This window comes from Ahaetulla prasina, chromosome 2 (genome assembly GCF_028640845.1).
Source record: "Ahaetulla prasina isolate Xishuangbanna chromosome 2, ASM2864084v1, whole genome shotgun sequence".
Lineage (NCBI taxonomy): Eukaryota > Metazoa > Chordata > Lepidosauria > Squamata > Colubridae > Ahaetulla > Ahaetulla prasina.
This window is the reverse complement of record NC_080540.1, coordinates 2,631,982-2,656,077: the sequence shown is the minus strand read 5'-3', so window position 1 is coordinate 2,656,077 and position 24,096 is coordinate 2,631,982. Positions and strand designations below refer to the sequence as shown.

Genomic DNA, 24,096 nt, shown 5'->3' with positions numbered 1-24,096 from the left:
AATTGCTACCAACTTGCCTTCCATTGAGGACCTGTATACTGCACGAATCAAGAAGAGGGCCGTGAAAATATTTGCAGATCCCTCGCATCCTGGACATAAACTGTTTCAACTCCTACCCTCAAAACGACGCTATAGAGCACTGCACACCAGAACAACTAGACACAAGAACAGTTTTTTCCCGAAGGCCATCACTCTGCTAAACAAATAATTCCCTCAACACTGTCAGACTATTTACTGAATCTGCACTACTATTAATCGTTTCATAGTTCCCATCACCAATCTCTTTCCACTTATGACTGTATGACTATAACTTGTTGCTGGCAATCCTTATGTTTTCTGTTGATATATTGACCATCATTTGTGTTGTAAATGTTGTACCTTGATGAACGTATCTTTTCTTTTATGTACGCTGAGAGCATATGCACCAAGACAAATTCCTTGTGTGTCCAATCACACTTGGCCAATAAAATTCTATTCTATTCTATCCTACTCGGATTATTAATCTCCCAAACCCTATCAGGGAGATATAGAAGAATTCAAGCAGGTGAAGTTCCCTCCGTATTCCCCAAAGGAAGAATCTCTGACCTGGGGCCCTTCCTGCTTCATCTTCTCTGCCAGGCTCAGAAGGGATCTTCCAGCCACTGGCACCACCGGTCAAACTGGTCTCTGCTGGCTCTCCAAAGATCCTTCCAGCCTCGGAATCTGAATCTAAATGGAGACGTGAGCAGGGGATCCCTTTAGGCTTCCTTCTCTCCTCCCCCCAGCCCCATTCTTGGATCTCTCCCCATGCACAGCCAAGAGCAGTTATGGGGCGGGTTTCCCGCTCCCTCCAAGCCACAGAATCTCCTTCCCTCCCCTGGGAAGGATCTGCATCGCAGGATCCCCTCTTGCCAGGCGCAGATTCCCAGGGAGCAACTCTCAGCCGGAAAGACCCGACCAGGCAGACGGAGTAGAGCATGCGCAGTGGGCTAGTCAGCCGGCAGCCAGGAGAGCGCCCTCTGCTGGCACCTGGGGTGAAATCGCGGCTGTGGGGGCAGCTTTGGAGAGATGGAAAGAGAGACTCGCACCGCGGAAGCTTAAAAGGAAAACAGACACGGGAAAAGTGAAAGGTTTCCCAGGAAGTAAAAGTGACTTTCCCTTGTCAAGGGTGGGGGAGTGGGAGGGACGATTGATGCGTGGGGGGGGCGCGGGGGGAAGAAGGTGACTGGGACCCCTCCCCCCCAGGGGAGACGTTGGGGGAAAGGCTGCAGGGCGAGGGAGCCGGGAGCTTGCGCGACTCCTCCCCTTTCCCCTTGGCCACGCCCCTCCCCGTGCATTTCCCTCAGACGGAGAAGCGGGAAAAGCGGATCTGAGTGGAGTGGGAGGAGCCTATTCTGGCGGGAAGAACTGAGACAGACTGGCGGATGCGTCTCTGAGGAAAGCGCCGCCATTTTGGGGTCTTTGGTGTCCTCGGAATGATTTTTCTGTGGGTCAGAGACCGAACGGGGCCTCCTTCTGGTCCCCTTTTCTCCCTCCGCCCCCAGTGTCCCCCTCAGAAATAGAAATAGAATTTTTTATTGGCCAAGTGTGATTGGACACACAAGGAATTTGTCTTGGTGCAGATGCTCTCAGTGTACATAAAATAGAATAGAATTTATTGGCCAAGTGTGATTGGACACACAAGGAATTTGTCTTGGTGCAGATGCTCTCAGTGTACATAAAATAGAATAGAATTTATTGGCCAAGTGTGATTGGACACACAAGGAATTTGTCTTGGTGCAGATGCTCTCAGTGTACATAAAAGAAAAGATACGTTCATCAAGGTACAACATTTACAACACAAATGATGATCAATATATCAATGTAAATCATAAGGATTGCCAGCAACAAGTGATAGTCATACAGTCATAAGTGGAAAGAGATTGGTGATGGGAACTATGAAACGATTAATAGTAGTGCAGATTCAGTAAATAGTCTGACAGTGTTGAGGGAATTATTTGTTTAGCAGAGTGATGGCCTTCGGGGGAAAAACTGTTCTTGTGTCTAGTTGTTCTGGTGTGCAGTGCTCTATAGCGTCGTTTTGAGGGTAGGAGTTGAAACAGTTTATGTCCAGGATGCGAGGGATCTGCAAATCCCTCAGGAGCCCCTTTCCGGCTTCTTTGATGGGAGCCCCCCAAGGGACCCTTTGAAATCACCGTCACTGAGGCGAATAAATCGGATGATCTCCAGATCCCCACACTGGATCCCCTTTCAAGCCCTCGGCCTCCACTCGCCCCCAAAGATCCTTCAGAATAATGATGGTGTTTCTTTCAGGACTTCATTTGCAAAGGGAAAGAAAGAGTGGAATCACTCGCTGGAGAATAAGGGATATATTGGACTTATTCAATCAATACATTATTTAATGGTATTAAATAGGAAAGGGAATGTAGACGCTGCCTATTTATTTATTTATTTATTTATTTATTTATTTATTTATTTATTTATTTATTTAATCATATTTGTATACCGCCCTATCTCCCAAGGGACTCAGGGCGGTTTACAGCCAAGTAAAAAATATACATAAATACAAGTTAAAACCCCAATTAAAAAACTTATTAAATACGGCCGAATATTAAAACCCCAATAGAATAGTAAAAACCCCATTAAAACCAAATTTAAAATTTAAAATTCTAGTCCAGTCCTGCGCAGATAAAAAGATGTGCCTAGAGTTGCTCTGACTCAAACGTTGCTCTGACTTAAAGACCAAAAATACCTTCCAAGTTGTAGAAAGAGGCAAAAGGCTGAAATTTTCTGGTCCCCCTTTGAATCCTCCGGGGCAAAGGAAGAAGAGAAAGTTGGCTGAAGCACATTCAATGATGAATGGATTATCTCCACAGATGTAAAAATATGTAATTGGGAAGTTCTGCTCAAATTCTATATATGTACAAGGAGCCTAATGGTCTTCCCACATTAAAATAGGCTCTAGTTGCACCACTTTGTTGCTGCCTTTATAGGTGGATCCTGCGTGAAGAATGCTTTCCTCATGTTCCATGGATATGTATGTGCATCATTCTCGGCTGTGTGAAACTGAATCAGATCTGAAATCATTCTACCTTCCACTTTCTAACATTTTATCACACTTTTCGTCCCCCATGAAAATCTCCTGCGTATTCATCTGATTTCTTCATTTAATTTTCTTCTTCATTGCATATTAAGTAGGAAACATTTACATTTCACAACAATTATTGTTCCCAATAATTTATTATATTAACCTCGCAAACCAATACAGTTAATAATAAGTATATACTAAGATGTTATTTAAAAAGCTATGCTAAGATAAAAAGCACAAAGACACAATCATACTAGAAAAAGGAGTTGTTCCTAACTTGCAATGCCATGGCCCCTTAACATTTCAAATTAGATTGATCTTTCTATTCACCTTGATATCACAAAATTGGCACTAAAGTGATATTTTAAAACGTTGACCCAATAGAAAATAAGGTTCTGGTTATTTAGGTGGAGAAGTGAATAACTGAATAATTTAAATTAAGCAATTTAAATCCCTCCTTTTAAAAAAAGACATTGCTCATATGGTACAATGTTAGATCAATAAAACCATTTTTAAAGTAAAGAGGCATCAGCTGTGATAAACTCACCAGTTATGTTTCTCCTTTCAGCTGGGTTAATGCACATTTGCACTGGACAAATACAAGTCTAAGCAGGCATGTACATACAAATATTCAGGAAAAAAATCACTTCTAAACGAAACCTATGCACACATATGAAAAAAGAATCAACAGCTTGCTACATTTTTAAAGAAGGCCAGTAGTGTGAACACAATTACATCAACTCTCCACAAAGCGTGGAGCCTTATCAGACTTACTTCAGATGTTGCTTCTTGCCTAGATAAGACAGCTTGACCAGACAGGTTTGACATAACAAATGTGACAATTTACATTATAAAGACCGCTTGGATTATTGCATCCAGTTTTGGTCACAATATAAAAAAGATGTGGAGGCTCTGGAAAGAGTGAAGAGACTAACAACAAAGATGACTAAGGCTAAAACATATGAAGGACAGTCGCAGGAGATGTCTTGTTTAATGAAATGAAGGACTACGGTGACATGATAGCAGTGTTCCAATATCTGCCACAAAGAACAGAGGATAAAATAATAGGCTGGGAAGGGACCTTGGAAGTCTAGTCCAGGGGCAACCCATCCTCCAGAGCACCTGAAGTCAGGACAAGAAGCAATGGATGGAAACTAATCAACAAGAAAACCAACCTTAAAACTACAAAATTTCCTGACAACTTGCCTTCAGAAGTTGTGGGTGCTCCAACATTGGAAGTTTTTAAAGAAACATTGAACAGCCATTTGTCTGAAACAGTATTGGCTTTCCTGCTTGAGCAGGGATAGAAGATCTCTTCCAACTCTGACTGTGGTAAAATGGTATTAATAGAATAGAATTTTTATTGGCCAAGTGTGATTGGACACACAAGGAATTTGTCTTGGTGCATATGCTCTCAGTGTACATAAAAGAAAAGATACGTTCATCAAGGTACAACATTTACATTTAAGAAATCTATCCTGGAAGTTCTTTCCAAAATCCATACTTTTATTCAATTTCTCCAATGGCAGGTGATTCGCCAAAAAAAAAAAAAAAGACAGCTTACTTCAGGTGTCTTCCACAAGATCCTTGAATCAGTCCTTTTATGGGAATTAACTTGATTTCGTCGTATGAAGGTTTTTCCATACACTATGCATGATTTCCCCACTGGCTTTTTTCATAAGAAGTAAGAATCCTGTTTTCACAAAACCCTATTCCGCTTCCAACACATTTCTACTATTTTTCTCCTGTATGTACTCTTTTATGGGAATTTAGATGACTTTTCAATCGGAAGTACTTACCACACTCTGTGCAATGATATAGTTTCTCCCCTGTGTGGATACTAATGTGTTTAGTAAGAGAACCTCTCGTAACAAAACTTTTTCCACATTCATTGCACATATAGGGCTTCAACCCTGAATGGATCCTCTTATGACAAGTCAGGTGACTGTTGTGACTGAAACTCTTCCCACATTCCATACATTTATATGGTTTCTCTCCTGTGTGGATCCTCTTATGGGAAGTAAGGGAATCACGATGACTAAAGCTCTTTCCACATTCCAGGCATCTGTAGGGTTTCTCTCCTGTGTGAATCCTTCTATGAGAAGTCAGGTGGCCATACCAATTGAAGGTCTTGCCACAGTCCATACATTTATAAGGTTTTTCCCCTGAATGAATCCTTTTATGGTAAGCAAGAACACTGCTCTTGCTGAAGCTCTTCCCACATTCCAGGCACTGATAGGGTTTTTCTCCCGTATGGAGCCTTTTATGATAATTAAAAGAACTGTTTATACTGAAGCTCTTTCCACATTCAGTACACTTAAAGGGTTTCTCTCCTGTATGGATCCTTTTGTGGGAAGCAAGATCACTGCTTCGGATGAAGCTCTTCCCACATTCTGTGCATTTATAGGGTTTTTCTCCCATATGGATCCTTTTATGGTATCTAAGAGAACTATTCATACTGAAGCTTTTTCCACACTCAACACACTTATAGGGTTTCTCTCCTGAGTGGATCCTTTTATGAGAGGTAAGGGAACTGTTCATACTGAAGCTTTTTCCACAATCCGTACATTTATAGGGTTTTTCCCCGGTGTGCATTCTTTTATGGGAGGTCAAGTGATTGCTGTTGCTGAAACTCTTTCCACACACTGTGCATATAAAGGGTTTTTCTCCTGTGTGGACCCTTTTATGGGAAGTAAGCTGACTGCTGTGGCTGAACCTCTTCCCACACTCTAAGCACTGATAGGGTTTCTCTCCTGTATGGACCCTTTGATGAGAAGTAAGGGAACTTTTCATACTAAAGCTTTTCCCACAGTCTACACATTTATAGGGTTTTTCTCCCGTGTGAATTCTTTGATGAGAAGTAAGGGAACTTTTCATACTAAAGCTTCGTCCACACTCCAGGCATTGAAAGGGTTTCTCTCCAGTATGAACCCTTGTATGAGAAGTAAGGGAACTGTTCATACTGAAGCTTTTTCCGCACTCTAAGCATTGATAGGGTTTCTCTCCAGTGTGGATCCTTTTATGAGAAGTAAGAGAACTGTTCATACTGAAGCTTTTCCCACACTGCAGGCATTTATATGGTTTCTCTCCTGTGTGAATCCTTTTGTGAGAAGTCAGGTGGCCATGCCAATTAAACGTTTTTCCACAGTCTGTGCATTTATAAGGCTTTTCCCCTGTATGGGTCCTTTGATGAGAGGTCAGATGATCTCTGTTCCCAAAGCTTTTCCCACACTCCAGACATTGATAAGGTTTCTCCCCCGTGTGAATCCTTTTATGAGAAGTAAGGGAACTTTTCATACTGAAGCTTTTTCCACAGTCTGTGCATTTATAAGGTTTTTCTCCTGTGTGGATTCTTTTATGGATGGTCAGATAACTGCTGCTGCTGAAGCTCTTTCCACACTCCAGGCATTTATAGGGTTTTTCTCCCATATGGGTCTTTTTATAAGTAAGGGAACTAATCAAACTGGAACTGTTTCTCCCGTCCTCACATTTATAGGGATTCTCCTTCATATGGATCATTTTATGGGGAATAACGTTGCTACTATTGCTCTCTCTCTTTTTAATTTCATAGTCATTACTAATCATGGATTTTCCTTTGAACATTTCCTCACTCCCTAGAGTGTTGCGCGTATTGCTTTCCTTGAAAATGACCTGGGTCAGAAAATGATCCATGTCTGCATGCCGAAGAGTGAATGTTTCATTGCCATTGTAAGTTTGGTTTTTTTCCTGTTTCCTCATTGCCCACTTATCTGCGGATGTTTCTTCTGGGATTTCAATTTTTATTATTTGCAATGGCACCAGATTTGGCTCTTGGCAATTCTCATTCTTCTGTTCATCAACTGCTGGGGGAGGGGAGGGGAGAAAGGAAATCAGAAATGTCAGATGTTCGATGACAGAATATACATATCATTGCAAAATACCTTGTGAACTCTCAAGTTTCCTCTTTCCACTATGTTTTCAAAATGGACAGTGATAGATAGATGATAGATAGATAGATAGATAGATAGATAGATAGATAGATAGATAGATAGATAGATGGAGGGGGGAAGGATATCATTATCATTATATATATAATGGGTGCAGGTATATATGTATGTATATAGCATGTGTACATGTGTATTATGTATGTGTGTAGGGGTAGATATATACTTGCTCTTGAAAGCTGGCAACAAAATTTCATTTTTAATGTGGGCCAAAGTGCTCACAGTAAAATATGACAATAAAAGTTATCGTAAATCTTGAAATAATTGTAGGAGAAAATATGGTGATAAGGACACGTGAAATAAGAAAAAAAACATTTATACAGATCTCCCAAGGTGTAAATAAGCTGTCTAATGACTCCTTGCTCTTACTTAAGTTTTCTTCCAAAGGAACCCTTACCTAAAGAGGCCACGATCCTAGACGTTTCCAACATGACTTCTTCATGCAAGGCTTTCTGGCTGGGATCAAGCAGCAACCACTCTTCACTGTTGAAATTGATGACCACCTCCCAAAAGGACAAAGGACCCTAAAGAAGGAAGAATCCCTGTGAGCAGACTCAGGAAGAATTTCCTTTAATCACAGTGTTATGCTTATTTGAACATTTCCCTGGCTGGGCTCAAGATGTGATAACCCCAATCCCTGATCTCTCAGGGAAGGGGGGTGTTGGAAATGTTATAGAATAGTGGCCAAAATTATGGAAACCTTTTGAGAAAAGTATATTTTCTAAAACTAGCTAACACCACCATAAAATTATATATCAATGGAAAGATAATTTAATCAAGAATGTAATGCAATATCTTTTATGTAGGATTTGCTATTAGAATAGCAGTTACAACATAAAGAAGAAAATTAAAACACATAGAAAAAACAAGATATACAAAAATTGTCACGTCAGTTAATACTTAGTTGGATAATCTTTAGCATGAATTATGGCCTTACAACGTCTTCCCATGGAGTGAACCAAGTCTTTTAGTTTTGCAGCTGTTATCATGTGCAACCAAGATTGAAGGTTTGCTTCTATTAATTGGGTTTTATTGCTGGGTCACTTCTGACTAACAAGTTTCTTTAGTCAGCTCCATAGATGTTCAATTGGGTGAAGGTCTGGGCTATTCCCAGGCCATTCCAGCAGTGGAATATGATTATCTTGAAACTCCAAAAAAATAAAAGTAGTGTTATTAGCCATCAAACCTCAAAAATAAACTTTTCCCAAAAGGTTTCCATAATTTTGGCCCCTACTGTACAATTCATCCTTTTCATCTGTGTGTAAGTAACTTACACTAAAAGGTGTAAGTTGTAACTTACATTAAAAATCCACAACATAAACAACCCATAAAGAGGTCACCTAACCCCTTTGACTCTTTCCTAAACAAAAAGCTGGGAAGAGACCAATTTCAAGTGACTTCTGTAAAGCATCCCAAATCGGCACTGATAAAGGTTTTAAAAGACAAATTGGAGTCAGGGGTGTCTTTGTTCTTCATTCAATTTGGGGGATCTCCTTAAAAGAGGAAGCCTACAGAAAAGGTGATAAAATGCTGTACAATCAGGCCAGAAATGCACTAACAAGGGAGATCAGAGCAGCAAAAAGAAGCTACTCTGAAAAGCTAAAGAATCAGTTTTCAGCAAATGAACCGGAAAACATGTGGAAAACTCTTAAAAATATCACCGGCTACCTCCTTCCCAGGCTGAAGGTAATCAACAACTGGCAGATGACCTGAATGAGTTTTACTGCAGGTTTGAAAGGAAACTACAGCCACCTATCTCCACAACCCCCATCTCAGACACACCAACAACAGCCAAGCCTCCTACAACTGACCCCATCCCATTGGGTTAACAACCCCTGGTGATCACAGAAAAGGAAGTGCAGGACCTATTTCACAGACAAAAGCCAGGAAAGCTCCAGGCCCAGACAAGATAACTCCTTCTTGCTTAAAAGTCTGTGCTGACCAATTGGTCCCCATCTTCACTTGAATCTTCAATAAATCACTAGAGATGTGCTATGTTCCTTCTTGCTTCAAATGCTCTAGTATCATCCCAATGCCGAAGAAGCCCACCATCAAGGAACTGAATGACTACAGACCAGTTGCTTTAACATCTGTAGTCATGAAAACCTTTGAAAGGCTAGTGCTTTCCTACTTGAAAACCATCACAGATCCGCTGTTAGACCCCTTGCAATTTGCATACCAAGCAAATAGATCAACAGATGATGCTGTTAATATGGCTCTGCACTACATCCTACAACATCTTGAGTCTCCAAAGACCTATGCAAGGGTCCTCTTTGTAGACTTTAGTTCAGCATTCAATACTATCATTCCAGACACTCTTCTAACTAAGCTAAACCAGCTACAGGTACCGGAACAGACTTGTAAGTGGATGACAAGCTTCCTAACAAACAGGAAGCAGCAGGTGAAGCTAAGCAAGATCACATCAAATACCTGTACAATTAGCACAGGGGCCCCCCAAGGCTGTGTGCTCTCCCCACTTCTCTCTAAATACCAATGACTGCATCTCCAATGATCCATCTGTTAAGCTGCTGAAATTTGCAGATGACACAACAGTGATTTGGTCTCATTCGAGACAATGACGAATCCGCATATAGACGAGAGATCGAACGACTAGCTTGTGATGCGACCGAAACAATCTGGAACTGAACACACTGAAAACCGTAGAAATGGTGGTAGACTTTAGGAGAAACCCTTCCATACTTCCACCTCTCACAATACTAGACAACACAGTATCAACAGTAGAAACCTTTCAATTTCTAGGTTCTATCATATCGCAAGATCTAAAATGGACAGCTAACATCAAAAACATCATCAAAAAAGGACAACAAAGAATGTTCTTTCTGCGCCAACTCAGTAAGCTCAAACTGCCCAAGGAGCTGCTGATTCAGTTCTACAGAGGAATTATTGAGTCTGTCATTTGCACCTCTGTAACTGTCTAGTTTGGTTCTGCAACCCAAACAAGAAAGACACATACTTCAGAGGACAATTAGAACTGCAGAAAAAACAATGGCTACCAACCTGCCTTCCATTGAGGACCTGTATACGGCACGAATCAAGAAGAGGGCCGTGAAAATATTTACAGATCCCTCACATCCTGGACATAAACTGTTACAACTCCTACCCCCAAAACGATGCTATAGAGCACTGCACACCAGAACAACTAGACACAAGAACAGTTTTTTATCGAAGGCCATCACTCTGCTAAACAGATAATTCCCTCAACACTGTCAAACTATTTACTAAATCTGTACTACTATTAATCTTCTCATCGTTCCCATCACCCATCTCTTTCCACTTATGACTGTAACTTGTTGCTGGTAATCCTTATGATTTATATTGATATATTGACCATCATTTGTGTTGTAAATGTTGTACCTTGATTAAGGTATCTTTTGTTTTATGTACACTGAGAGCATATGCATCAAGAAAAATTCCTTGTGTGTCCAATCACACTTGGCCAATAAAAAAATTCTATTCTATTCTAAAAAAAAAAAAAAAGCCCAGGGGGAAAAAAACCTATTAAATTTTGAAAAGAAGGAATAACAGTGTAGCTCTTTTATTCCACTGTTGACAACCTCCTTATCGGCCTTCACAAAATGATCAAGGATGGAACTATCCTTTGCTTGTTTTAAAGTGTGAACTATCATTTTTTAAGTCCAACTACATATTACCACTAAATAATTCAACATGTTTCCAAAACAGTCTAGAGCAAAGCTGGCTGGGGAATTCTGGGAGTTAAAGTCCTCCAGGCTTAAAGTTGCCAAGGTCGGAGACCCCTGCTCCAAAGGATAGTAGAGGAAAGGAAGGCCTGGAGGAACGTTGTCCATGGGGTTGCGATGGGTCGGACACGACTTCGCAAGTAACAGCAACTACTGCTTCAGTGACTCCTTCCAGCTCTATTCTATTCTAATTCTGTGATCTTTTCACTTATTGCTTGTATGTACACTGAGAGCTTAGGCACCGGAGACAAATCCCTTGTGTCTCCAATCATACTTGGAAATGAAGAATTCTGCTCTGTTCTATTGAGCAGGGTTGGCCTGGATGGCCTTTAAGGTCATCAGGCTTAAAGTTGCCAAGGTTGGAGACCCCTGGTCTAGAGAGACAGACCAAGTGTGACTGATGTCTAATTTGAATCCTAATTCCCCCATCCCATGTTGCTCAGGAAAAACAGTATCATATGTTGAGACTTCAGATGACCCCCAAAGCAGTCTCCAAGTGCTCCCCAATATTAGCCCCAGATCTTTTCCTTCCTACCTGAGTTGGATGTTCAGCTGCTCTTTTAGCTCCACCAGTAGAAAGAGAGGAACCAATGAACAACGGTGACTCCATTTTGTTCCCTGGGAAGGACAGATGGGATAAAAACAGGAAAGGGATTAACTCCCATTTTTTGAGCTTGAAGGCATGACTTAGTATGTCCTCTTGTCCCACAGAGGTAACCTCTACCTCTCACTCCTATGCTTTGCCTCAGTGGCCTTTCAAAGGCTCCATATTGAGAGTCAAAAATCAAAGAAGCCCACAGCTCCAATACACATTGGAGAACAAACCACAATTCGACCTGCACCCTGAAACCATATTGTTCTGGTATCCCAGTCTGGCAATCATCCCACTGAAAATTCTGGCACCCCAGGAACATGCCTGCAAGGGACAGATGGTGTTGGAGATGATCCAGAAAGGATCTGCAACAGAATTCACTCAAAATGAAGGGCCTCTGGTGGCTCAGACTGCTAAGATAGTCTGTTATTAACAGCAGCTGCTTGCAATTATTGCAGGTTCAAGTCCCACCAGGCCCAAGGTTGACTCAGCCTTCCATCCTTTATAAGGTAGGTAAAATGAGGACCCAGATTGTTGGGGGCAATATGTAGACTTTGTATGTAATATACAAATGGATGAAGACTATTGCTTGACATAGTGTAAGCCGCCCTGAGTCTTCAGAGAAGGGCGGGATATAAATGCAAATTTTAAAAAAAATCTATCAAGAAAGGCCAAAGACTGATTGCTCCAATCCCCATCGGTGAGAACAAAGAAAAATATCTCAGGATGGGAGGATCCAGAATGCAATGCAGGGCGATCCCCAGACGAGTCGGTCTTCTGCAAAGGAGGAATTATGGGAAGGTAGTCTATCAGCTGAATGGAGGAGTTTCGTTTGTGAAACTGAAGCCCCCTAGCTCAGGGGTCTCAAACCTTAGTAACTTTAAGGCTTGTGGACTTCAACTTCCAGAGTTGGCTGAGGAACTCTGGGAATTGAAGTCCACAAGCCTTCAAGTTACTAAGGTTGGAGACCCCTGTTCTAGCTTGAAGAGGGAGAGTTAAATCTTTTTTGGTGGGTCATCTTCTAATAAATCAGTGGTAGCTAACCTTTTGCCATCGCCTGCCAAAAGTGGGGGAGCGGGGGGGTGTCACACACACGCGTGCCCACACTCATAATTCTATATGACCCATCCCCCATGCATGCGTGTGCAATCTCCCCAGCGCTCCCTCTGCTTCTGGCACGCGATGGCACAGTGGGCCCAGTAGGCCTGATTTTTGCTCTCCCCAGGCTCCAGAACTTCTCTAGGAGCCTGGGGAGAGCAAAAAATGGGCATTCCCCACCCCCTCAGGCCCTCCAGAGGCAGGAAACAGACTATTTCCCTACCTCCGGGTGCACCCCAGAGCTGAGCTCATGTGCCCACCGATATGGCTCCACATGCCACCTGTGGCACCCATGCCATAGGTTTGCCATCATGATAATAAGTCCAACAACTAGACATGAGAAGACACAGAGAATTAAGAACAGCTTGAAGCTCTCTGAAAAACCTCCAAACATGTAGAATGTTGCCTTACCTAGTAGGACATCTTGACGTTGTTTCTCCTTGGAGATCCCTCTGAAACACGGCTTCCGAGTAGGGTTTGTGGGATCCACCTTTTCTTCAGGATAATTAGCCCCCACCTCCAGGAAGGACCTTAGAACCTGAAATATTTGCGAAGAAGAATTAAGAGGGCAGGAGATAAAGAAGATCTGGATTTTCATTTTGTGCCCACAATGTTGCATGACCTCAGTGTCCATCATTAAGGATAAAAGAGTGCCAAAGCCTACTGCAACTACAAAGCAAAAAAAGCTCTAAGAGTTGTAAACTTAATTTTACGTAGCTTCTTTTCCAAAAACTCTACACTACTAACCAGAGCATACAAAACATTTGCCAGACCTATTCTTGAATACAGCTCATCCGTCTGGAACCCATACCACATCTCTGACATAAATACAATAGAACACGTCCAGAAATATTTTACTAGAAGAGTTCTTTGCTCCTCCAAAATCAACAAAATACCTTATACCACCAGGCTTGAAATTCTGGGTTTAGAAAACTTACAACTCCGCCGACTCCGACATGATCTGTGTTTAACACACATTGTAATATCCTTCCTGTAAAAGACTACTTCAGCTTCAATCGCAACAATACAAGAGCAAACAATAGATTCAAACTTAATGTCAACCGCTTCAGACTTGATTGCAGAAAATATGACTTTTGTAACAGAGTTGTTAACGCTTGGAACTCACTACCTGACTCTATAGTCTCTACTCAAAACCCCAAAATCTTCAACCAAAAACTGTCTACTACTGACCTCACCCCATTCCTAAGAGGACTATAAGGGGCGTGCATAAGAGCACAAAAGTGCCTACCGTTCCTGTCCTATTGTTCTCTTCATTATAATATTATATGCATACTTTTACTTATACTTTTACTTATATATACTTTTTCTCTCATGATGAGTTATTTTTATGTTGATGATTGTATATACTGTTGTGACAAAAAAAAAAAAAGAGGATAGTGGAAGAATTGCTCCAAATGTGTCCTCTGCAAGAAGACAAGAACTATTTCCTTAATTATGTTCTCTAAATATCTGGTTGTATTTGGCATTGTATTGTACTGTATTTGGTTGTGTTGTGTTGTGTTGTATTGTATTGTTTACAGCTAACTCCCTTAAACAGACAATTTAGAATTCAAGCAGATTAAAATCTATTTCCCAAGAGGAGCATCTCTCACCTGGCACCTTCCCAGTTCCTCCTCCTCCTCTTCCGCTTGGCTCAGCAGGAAACCTTCGGCCAGGGCCACCGCCTGGCAAGTGGTCTCCGCTCGGCACTCCCGCACCCAGCGCTGCATCTCCCTGGGCAGGACAGCCAGAAACTGCTCCAAGATCACCCGGTCCAACATCTGAGCCTTGCTGTGCTTCTCTGGCTGCAACCATCCCCAGCAAAGGCGGTGAAGGCGGCTGCAAAGCTCTCGTGGTCCTTCGGCCTCTTGAAAGAGGCTATTCCTGAAGCGCCAATGCTGGCTCTCAGAACTGAGGGCTTCCTCCAGGATCTTCTGCCCAGGTCCTGCCCAGACCTCCCCAAAGCTCCCGGGCTGAGCAGCAACAGGGTCTTTCCCCACTCCTTTCCATACTGGGTGGATGGCATCCATTTTGGCCTCTTCTCTGACAGGGATCCAGAAGGGCCCTGTGGATCTCCTGGGCCTCCGGATGTCTTTTCAGTCCTGCGGTCCGAAGAGGTCACACAGGAGTAGATTTTCAAGCCATTCAGTTCTCAAGTGGCCTCCAGCTTTTACATCTGAGGAGGAAAAGAAAGGAAATGGGCCTCTGGTGGCTCAACTGACTAAAGCAGTCTGTTATTAACAGCAGCTGCTTGCAATTACTGCAAGTTCAAGTCCCACCAGGCCCAAAGTTGACTCAGCCTTCCATCCTTTCTAAGGTAGGTAAAATGAGGACCCAGATTGTTGGGGGCAATAAAAGTTGACTTTGTATATAATATACAAATGGATGAAGACTATTGCCTAACACAATGTAAGCCGCCCTGAGTCTTCGGAGAAGGGCGGGATATAAATTCAAACTTTAAAAAAAATTCAAATTAAAAAAAAAATCAACCCGGGAGCTACCAATAGTCTTCTTTAATGGGAACTTCAGGGATGACCGACTGGTCCCCTTCAGAAAACGGTGACTGTCTAATCCAGGGGCCTGCAAACTTGGCTCTTTTAAGACTTGTGGACTTCAACTCCCACAATCCCCCAGCCAGCAAGGCTTCAAGGACAGCCCAGATTTCTTGCAAAGCGGTTGATCGCAATGGGCTGTTGCCTCCCAAGGAGGCAAGTCCAGAACAGGGCTCTGCAAACCTGGCTCTTTTAAGACTTACGGACTTCAACTCTGGGAATTGAAGTCCACAAGTGTCTTAAAAGAGCCAAGTTTGCAGACCCCGGCTCGAATCCAAATGAGGGCCAAGTGACATTTTTGGAAAGGGGAGGGCCCAAAATCAGCCTCCACCCCTCCGCCTCTTGGAGACTAACCCTCATTTTTTTTTTAATTTGCATTTATATTTGCATTTATATTTATATTTGCAAATATATTATATTTGGGGGGAGGGTCTTCTGCAGAAGTGCAACCGAGCTCCATTGACGGCAAGAAAAATATTGCTGGGAGGGGGCCCCCAGAAATCAATTCCGAGGCGCAGAATCAGAGCTCTCCAATGTTCCCCCCACCCAACCCCAGAATAGCTACCTAAGGACCCTTTGCAGAAGGCACGGGAATCCCAGGCAGGAATTCCTGGGTTCTTTTCTTTTTTGCAAAGAACCTTGCGAAGCAAAACCTGGTTGATGCCCAATGTGAGGTTCCACACACCCCCCCAACCCACCTTCCACTCTTTCTCTCCCATGCCACCCCTCCCCTCCCCAATGTCGGATGCTCCCTTGCATGCAAAGCCAGGAGCAGGATTTTTTTGGGGGGGGGGTGTCTCCCCTACTCTGCAAGCCTCCCGATCCTCAGTCCAGCCAACCCTCCGGCGTCCCTCCATCTCTCTCCGCCAGCCAAGACGGACTTTCCTCGCCTGCGGGAACCGGCCGGGCAGGCTCTATCTCCGGGTGGAAGGGGGTCGCTCCGGGATCGCGGGATCCCTTCCAGCCAGAGCCCCACCAATCCACGCAGCGCAGCTCTCCACCGGTCCACCCAAGGCAGGTAATCGTGGCGGAGCATGCGCAGTGGGGCAGCGAGCGAGCCAGCCAGCTGGCGGTGAGCGCCCACTGGTGGCGTTTGCGGGCATCGCCCGGGCTTCTAACGGCGAGGTCGCGAGGGGTACCTTAAAGCAGGGGTCTCCAAGCTTGGTCCTTTTAAGACTTGTGGACTTCAACTCCCAGAGTTCCTCAGCCGGCTGAGGAACTCTGGGAGTTGAAGTCCACAAGTCTTAAAGGGACCAAGCTTGGAGACCCCTGCCTTAAAGTCCATGGAGGCCAACCCTGCTCAATAGAACAGAGCAGAATTCTTCATTTCCAAGTATGATTGGAGACACATCTCTGACATCAATACAATTGAATGTGTCCAGAAATATTTTACAAGAAGAATATAAAATATTTGTAAAATATAAATGTAAAATTTATTAAATTTATTTTACATTTATAAATGTAAAATATTTTACATTCCTCTGAAAACAATAAAATACCCTATCCCACCAGACTCGAAATCCTAGGCTTAGAAAACGTGGAACTCCGTCGCCTTCGACAAGACCTAAGCTTAACTCACAGAATCATCTATTGTAATGTCCTTCCTGTTAAAGACTACTTCAGCTTTAATTGCAATAATACTAGAGCAACCAATAGATTTAAACTTAATGTCAACCGCTTTAATCTAGATTGCAGAAAATATGACTTCTGTAACAGAATCATCAGTGCTTGGAATACTTTACCTGACTCTGTGGTCTCCTCCCATAATCCTAAAAGTTTTATCCAAAAACTTTCTACTATTGACCTCACCCCATTCCTAAGAGGACCATAAGGGGCGTGCATAAGCGCACAAACGTGCCTACCGTTCCTGTCCTATTGTTTTTCTTTTCTTCTTCCTATATATATATATGCTTATACCTCCTTATATTTACTCATATATGTGTTTATTTACTATATAATCTTTTTGTATGATACCTACATATATTGTTGTGACAAAATAAATAAATAAATGAAACACAAGGGATTTGTCTCCGGTGCCTAAGCTCTCAGTGTACATAAAGGAATAAGTGAAAAATCATGATCACAGAATTAGAATAGAATAGAGCTGGAAGGAGTCACTGAAGCAGTAGTTGCTGTTACTTGCGAAGTCGTGTCCGACGCATCGTGACCCCATGGACAACGTTCCTCCAGGCCTTTCTTTCCTCTACTATCCTCTGGAGTAGGGGTCTCCGACCTTGGCAACTTTTAGCCTGGAGGACTTCAACTCCCAGAATTTTTTTCCCCCCCAGGTTTTGGGAGTTGAAGTCCACCAGGCTTAAAGTTGCCAAGGTTGGAGACCCCTGCTCTGGAGTCCAGTTAACCTCCCGCCGACTGCTTCAGTGACTCCATCCAGCCACCTCGCTCTCTTTTCTCTTTTCTTTTATGTACACTGAGAGCCTATGCACCAAGACAAACTCCTTGTGTGTCCAATCACACTTGGCCAATAAAGAATTCTATTCTATTCTATTCTATTCTCTCCTCTCTTCTCTTCTCTTCTCTTCTCTCCTCTCTCCTCTCCTCTCCTCTCCCCTCTCCTCTGTTCTATTCTATTCTCTCCTCTCCTCTCCTCTCCTCTCCTCTCCTCTCCTCTATTCTATTCTATTCTATTCTATTCTATTCTATTCTATTCTATTCTATTCTATTCTATTCTATTCTATTCTATTCTCTCCTCTCCTCTCCTCTCTTCTCTTCTTTCCTCTCCTCTCCTCTCCTCTCTCCTCTATTCTATTCTATTCTATTCTATTCTGTTCTGTTCTGTTCTGTTCTATTCTATTCTATTCTATTCTATTCTCTCTCCTCTCTCTCTTCTCTCTTCTCTTCTCTTCTCTCCTCTGTTCTATTCTATTCTGCAACCCAACAAGAAAACACAGACTTCAGAGGATAATTGCTACCAACCTGCCTTCCATTGAGGACCTGTATACTGCACGAATCAAGAAGAGGTCGTGAAAATATTTACAGACCCCTCGCATCCTGGACATAAACTGTTTCAACTCCTACCCTCAAAACGATGCTATAGAGCACTGCACACCAGAACAACTAGACACAAGAACATTTTTTTCCTGAAGGCCATCACTCTGCTAAACAAATAATTCCATCAACACTGTCAAACTATTTACTAAATCTGCACTACTATTAATCTTCTCATAGTTCCCATCACCAATCTCTTTCCATTTATGACTGTATGACTATAACTTGTTGCTGGCAATCCTTATGATTTATATTGACATATTGACCATCAATTGTGTTGTAAATGTTGTACCTTGATGAACGATCTTTCTTTTATGTACACTGAGCACATATGCACCAAGACAAATTCCTTGTGTGTCCAATCACACTTGGCCAATAAAAATTCTATTCTATTCTATTCTATTCTATTCTATTCTCTCCTCTCCTCTCCTCTCCTCTCTCCTCTCCTCTATTCTATTCTATTCTATTCTATTCTATTCTATTCTATTCTATTCTATTCTATTCTATTCTATTCTATTCTATTCTCTCTCCTCTCTCTCTCTCTTCTCTTCTCTCTCTTCTCTCTCTTCTCTCCTCTGTTCTATTCTATTCTATTCTGTTCTGTTCTGTTCTGTTCTGTTCTATTCTATTCTATTCTATTCTATTCTCTTCTCTTCTCTTCTCTTCTCTTCTCTTCTCTTCTCTTCTCTTCTCTTCTCTCCTCTGTTCTATTCTATTCTGCAACCCAACAAGAAAAACACAGACTTCAGAGGATAATTGCTACCAACCTGCCTTCCATTGAGGACCTGTTTACTGCACGAATCAAGAAGAGGGTCGTGAAAATATTTACAGACCCCTCGCATCCTGGACATAAACTGTTTCAACTCCTACCCTCAAAACGATGCTATAGAGCACTGCACACCAGATCAACTAGACACAAGAACAGTTTTTTCCTGAAGGCCATCACTCTGCTAAACAAATAATTCCATCAACACTGTCAAACTATTTACTAAATCTGCACTACTATTAATCTTCTCATAGTTCCCATCACCAATCTCTTTCCATTTATGACTGTATGACTATAACTTGTTGCTGGCAATCCTTATGATTTATATTGATATATTGACCATCAATTGTGTTGTAAATGTTGTACCTTGATGAACGTATCTTTTCTTTTATGTACACTGAGAGCATATGCACCAAGACAAATTCCTTGTGTCCAATCACACTTGGCCAATAAAAATTCTATTCTATTCTATTCTATTCTATTCTATTCTATTCTATTCTATTCTATTCTATTCTATTCTATTCTATTCTCTCCTCTCTCCTCTCCTCTCCTCTCCTCTCCTCTCCTCTCCTCTCCTCTCCTCTCCTCTGTTCTGTTCTGTTCTGTTCTGTTCTATTTTATTCGAAAGCTTATCCTTAATTCCAGATTGCTTCTCTTCTTGATTATTTTCCATCCATTGTTTCTTGTCCTGCCTTCTGGTGCTTTGGAGAATAATTTGACCCCCTCTTCTTTGTGGCAGCCCCTCAAATACTGGAATATTGCAAGCATGTCACCCCTAATTCTTCTTTTCTTTAGACTAGCCATACCCAGGTCCTGCAACCGTTCTTCATATGTTTTTGTGCCCAGGCCTTTAATCATCTTAATTGCTCTCCTTTGCACTTTTTCCCAAAGTCTCAACAATTTTTGGGGGAATATGGTGACCAAAACTGGATGCAGTATTCCAGGTGTGGTCTTACGAAGGATTTTGTAAAGCGGTAGGGATACTTGACTTTTTTATTTTTATTTTATGGTTTTATTCTTCGTTAACGTGAAATGTCTGCAGGGAGGGAGGGAAGCCTCCCCTCTTGATTAACCCTCTAATTAAGTCAATTAGGGATAATTCCATCTTCTCAAGGTCACCCTTTGCAGCCCCTGAAACTGGATCCCCTTGAAGTCCCAGGGGATGAGATGGGGAAGAATCCCTTGCACATAGGGACTACCCAGAGGGCTGAAAAAAGTGATTTCTGATAGGTTCTCGCACTTTTGACCAGTCCTCACACTTATGACCGGTCATCATTTATGCCTGTTTGCAGCATTTTGTGCATAGGGACTACTCAGAGGGCTGAAAAAGTTATTTTTGACCTGTCCTCACACTTTTAACCGGTCCTCACACCTACGACTGTCCTCACATTTTACATTTTGCGCCCTATCTTGTAACCGTGGTGAAGACAAGCAGTTGTGAAATGAGTGACATGGTTGCTAAAAATGCTGCAATGGGCATTAATGTGAGGATGGTCATAAGTGTGAGGACCGGTCAAAAGTGTGAGGACTGGTCAGAAATGACATTTTAGCCCTCTGAGTAGTTTCTATGCCCATAGCCATGGCCATCCGGTCACATGACCAGCTAGCCACACCCACCCAGTCACATGACCAGCCAGCCACACCCACCCGGTCACATGACTAGCTAGCCGCACCCCAAAATAAGCCACGCCCACAGAACCGGTTGTTAAAAAATTTGAATCCCACCACTGGATGTAACCCTGCATATCAACCACCCTCCTGCAGGGGGTCTTCCTGGGGGGGGGGCTGAATGGGAGGGAAAGGAGAAGCCCACCCTGTGTTTTGCCTGCAGACTCTCCAAAAAGAACTTAGTTACACTAAAGATTTTAACTATATATTTTCTTCTCTGTCTCTTTCCCCCACACTCATGAGTTAATCCTGCTGTCTCTTCCTATTTTCTGATGGGAAAGATTTTTGTTTTTTAGGGACAGCAATTTCTCCCTTTGATGGTTGGCTAGCTCAGAATTACGCTGACTTCAGTCTGACCTAAGCATAGTACGTAAAATTATCTACCACAATGTCCTACCTGTCAATGACTACTTCAGCTTCAACCACAACAATACACAAGCAAATAATAGATACAAACTCAAGGGGGCCTCTGTGGCTCAGACTGCTAATGCAGTTGTTATTAACAGCAGCTGCCTGCAATTACTGCAGGTTCTAGTCCCACCAGGCCCAAGGTTGACTCAGCCTTCCATCCTTTATAAAGTAGGTAAAATGAGGACCCAGATTGTTGGGGGCAATAAGCTGACTTTGTATATAAATATACAAATAGAATGAAGATTATTGCTAACATAGTGTAAGCCGCCCTGAGTCTTCGGAGAATGGCGGGTCTGGGTTGGGGGGGAGGATGGGGGGGGAACCCATCGGGGAGGGAGCAAAGTCCAACATGTGTTCGCGGCGGTAATTTAACAGGTCCGAAGGTGGTGGGGGAGGGTTTCGTTCCAGTTTATCAGGGTTGTGTTATCAATACGGTAAGTGGGAGAGGCAGATATGGCGGAAGGGGGGGGCACATCAGGTTTTGGCGGTATGCCCTCGCTATTTAAGAGCGATTGCGTGCTCCGACCCCCCAGAATTTTCCCGTTCCCCGAGTGGCCAGAGTATTCAGGACTTGGGCCTTCGGCTGATGTTATGGAATGCAAGGTCCGTGGTTAACAAAGCCCCCCTGATTTCAGATCTAATTCAGGAGGGGACCACGGACGTTATGGGCATTACGGAAACCTGGTTGGGCACCGAAGGGGGGGTTCCCCTAGTGGAGATGTGCCCACCAGGTTTCCGAGCATTCCATCAGCCGAGGGCCCAGGGTAGGGGTGTCGGGGTGGCGGTTATTATTAAGGAGAGTCTTGAGCCGAGGGAGACCACTGTGCCTCAGATAGCTGGGTGTGAATCCCTCTACGTGAAGTGGGGTCGTAGGACTCAGGTGGGCTTGCTGATCACGTACCTGGCTCCTTGCTGCATGACAACAGCCCTGCCTGAGCTGTTGGAGTTGCTGGCTGGGTTGGCAGTTGAAACCCCTAGACTGTTGGTCATGGGGGATTTCAATCTGCCATCAACCGGCGTGGCATCCTCGGCGGCTCGGGAGTTCATGGCTTCCATGACGGCCATGGACCTGATTCAATTAATTGACGGCCCTACCCATGTCGGGGGAGGCACCCTAGACTTGATTTTTATGTCTGGCCAGTGGTTGAATGATCTGATTTTAAATGATTTAGTTGTCGAAACTTTGTCATGGTCAGATCATTTTCTCCTTCGTCTGGACTTTCAGACCGCTACCCACCACCGCAGGGAGACGGAACCAATGCGTTGGTTCCGTCCCAGGCACCTGATGGACCCAGAGAGGTTCCTGACGGAGCTTGGGCTGTTTCCCGAGAATCTGGCCCGCGGCACGACTGAAGAGCTAGTCGCGGCCTGGGAACAGGCCGCGGCTGGAGCTTTGGACCATGTTGTGCCTTTGCGGCCTCTGACCTGGCGTCGGTCTCAACCAGCTCCTTGGTTTTCCGAGGAGCTGAGGGAGATGAAACGTCGGAGAAGACGCCTAGAGAGTGCCTGGAGATCCAGCCGTTCTGAGGCTGACCGGACATAGTTAGGTCATATAGTAGGACCTACCTAGTGGCATTGAGGGATGCGAAACGTTCCTACGTTTCCTCCCTCATTGCGTCGGCAGATAACCGCCCGGCTTCAACAGGAGGGGCGGGAAGACCCATTACAAGGGCGTGCCGAGGAGTTTAACAGTTATCTATACGATAAAATCGTTCAGCTTCGGGACGGATTGAATCAAAATTGGGTAGATCCAGGCGAGAGTTTCGAGACTCGTCTTGTTGAGACTGTTTGGGATAGTTTTGACCCTGTGACTCCCGAGGACATGGACAGGTTGCTGGGAAGGCTGAATGCCACCACATGTTTACTGGACCCGTGCCCCTCCTGGTTGGTGCTGGCCACGCAGGAGGTGACACGAGGCTGGCTCTGGGGGATTACAAATGCTTCTTTGCGGGAGGGGGTCTTTCCCGCTGCCTTGAAAGAGGCGGTGGTGAGACCTCTCCTCAAGAAGCCTTCCCTGGACCCAGCTGTTTTAGGAAATTACCGTCCAGTCTCCAATCTTCGCTTTACGGCAAAGGTTGTAGACAGTGCAGTGGCATGTCAGCTACCCCAGTACCTGGATGAAACTGTCTATCTAGACCCGTTCCAGTCCGGCTTTCGGCCTGGATACAGTACGGAGACGGCTTTGGTCGCGTTGGTGGATGATCTCTGGAGGGCCAGGGATAAGGGTTACTCTTCTGCCCTGGTCCTATTAGACCTCTCAGAGGCTTTTGATACCATCGACCATGGTATCCTGCTGCGCCGGTTGGAGGGGTTGGGAGTGGGAGGCACCGTTTATCGATGGTTCTCCTCCTACCTCTCTGACCAGACACAGACGGTGTTGACAGGGGGGGGCAGAGATCGACCCTGAGGTGCCCCATGTGTGGGGTGCCGCAGGGATCGATTCTCTCGCCTCTCCTGTTCAACATCTATATGAAGCCACTGGGCGAGATCATCAGTGGTTTTGGGGTGAGGTACCAACTGTACGCTGATGACACGCAGCTCTACTTTTCCACCCCAGGCCACCCCAACAAAGCTATCGAAGTACTGTCCCGGTGTTTGGAAGCCGTACGGGTCTGGATGGGGAGGAACAGACTCAAGCTTAATCCCTCCAAGACGGAGTGGCTGTGGATGCCGGCACCCCAGTACAGTCAGCTGCAGTTGCGGCTGTCTGTTGGGGGCGAGTCATTGGCCCCGATGGAAAGGGTGCGCAACTTGGGCGTTCTCCTGGATGGGCGGTTGTCATTTGAAGACCATTTGACGACCGTCTCCAGGAGAGCTTTTTATCAGGTTCGCCTGATCCGCCAGTTGCGTCCCTTCCTGGACCCAGCTGTTTTAGGAAATTACCGTCCAGTCTCCAATCTTCGCCACGGCAAGGTTGTAGACAGTGCAGTGGCATGTCAGCTACCCCAGTACCTGGATGAAACTGTCTATCTAGACCCGTTCCAGTCCGGCTTTCGGCCCGGATACAGTACGGAGACGGCTTTGGTCGCGTTGGTGGATGATCTCTGGAGGGCCAGGGATAGGGGTTACTCTTCTGCCCTGGTCCTATTAGACCTCTCAGAGGCTTTTGATACCATCGACCATGGTATTCTGCTGCGCCGGTTGGAGGGGTTGGGAGTGGGAGGCACCGTTTATCGGTGGTTCTCCTCCTACCTCTCTGACCAGACACAGACGGTGTTGACAGGGGGGGCAGAG

At 44.1% G+C, this 24,096-nt stretch overlaps 1 protein-coding gene and 1 pseudogene across 2 annotated transcripts; both read right to left on the bottom strand.

The window, feature by feature from the left end:
* Window positions 1-2,619: 2,619 nt before the first annotated feature.
* Window positions 2,620-24,096, bottom strand: part of LOC131192838 (zinc finger protein 420-like) — a 265,780-nt pseudogene continuing 244,303 nt past the window's right edge.
* Window positions 6,770-16,157, bottom strand: LOC131192804 (zinc finger and SCAN domain-containing protein 30-like). Of its 2 annotated transcripts, none has more exons than XM_058172337.1 (6): window positions 14,073-16,156; window positions 12,871-12,997; window positions 12,683-12,789; window positions 11,305-11,387; window positions 7,448-7,574; window positions 6,770-6,906 (listed from the first exon to the last, which is right to left on the bottom strand). In XM_058172337.1, the coding sequence occupies exons 1-5, from the start codon at window positions 14,487-14,489 to the stop codon at window positions 7,448-7,450; spliced, it is 861 nt and encodes a 286-aa protein (XP_058028320.1). In that variant the 5' UTR covers window positions 14,490-16,156; the 3' UTR covers window positions 6,770-6,906. The 2 variants fall into 2 exon arrangements, with proteins under 2 accessions (XP_058028320.1, XP_058028322.1); XM_058172339.1 differs by having other exon boundaries at window positions 6,781-6,909; window positions 14,073-16,157.

Bases quoted from the DNA above. Each gene is read 5' to 3' on its own strand.
- LOC131192804 (XM_058172339.1), bottom strand. From the start codon at position 14,489: ATGGATGCCATCCACCCAGTATGGAAAGGAGTGGGGAAAGACCCTGTT. The intron at 12,998-14,072 runs GTGAGAGATGCT...CAAATATTTCAG, and splicing joins AGGAACTGGGAAGGTGCCAG to GTTCTAAGGTCCTTCCTGGA. The intron at 11,388-12,682 runs GTAGGGAAATAG...TGTCCTTCCCAG, and splicing joins GCTCTGGGGTGCACCCGGAG to GGAACAAAATGGAGTCACCG.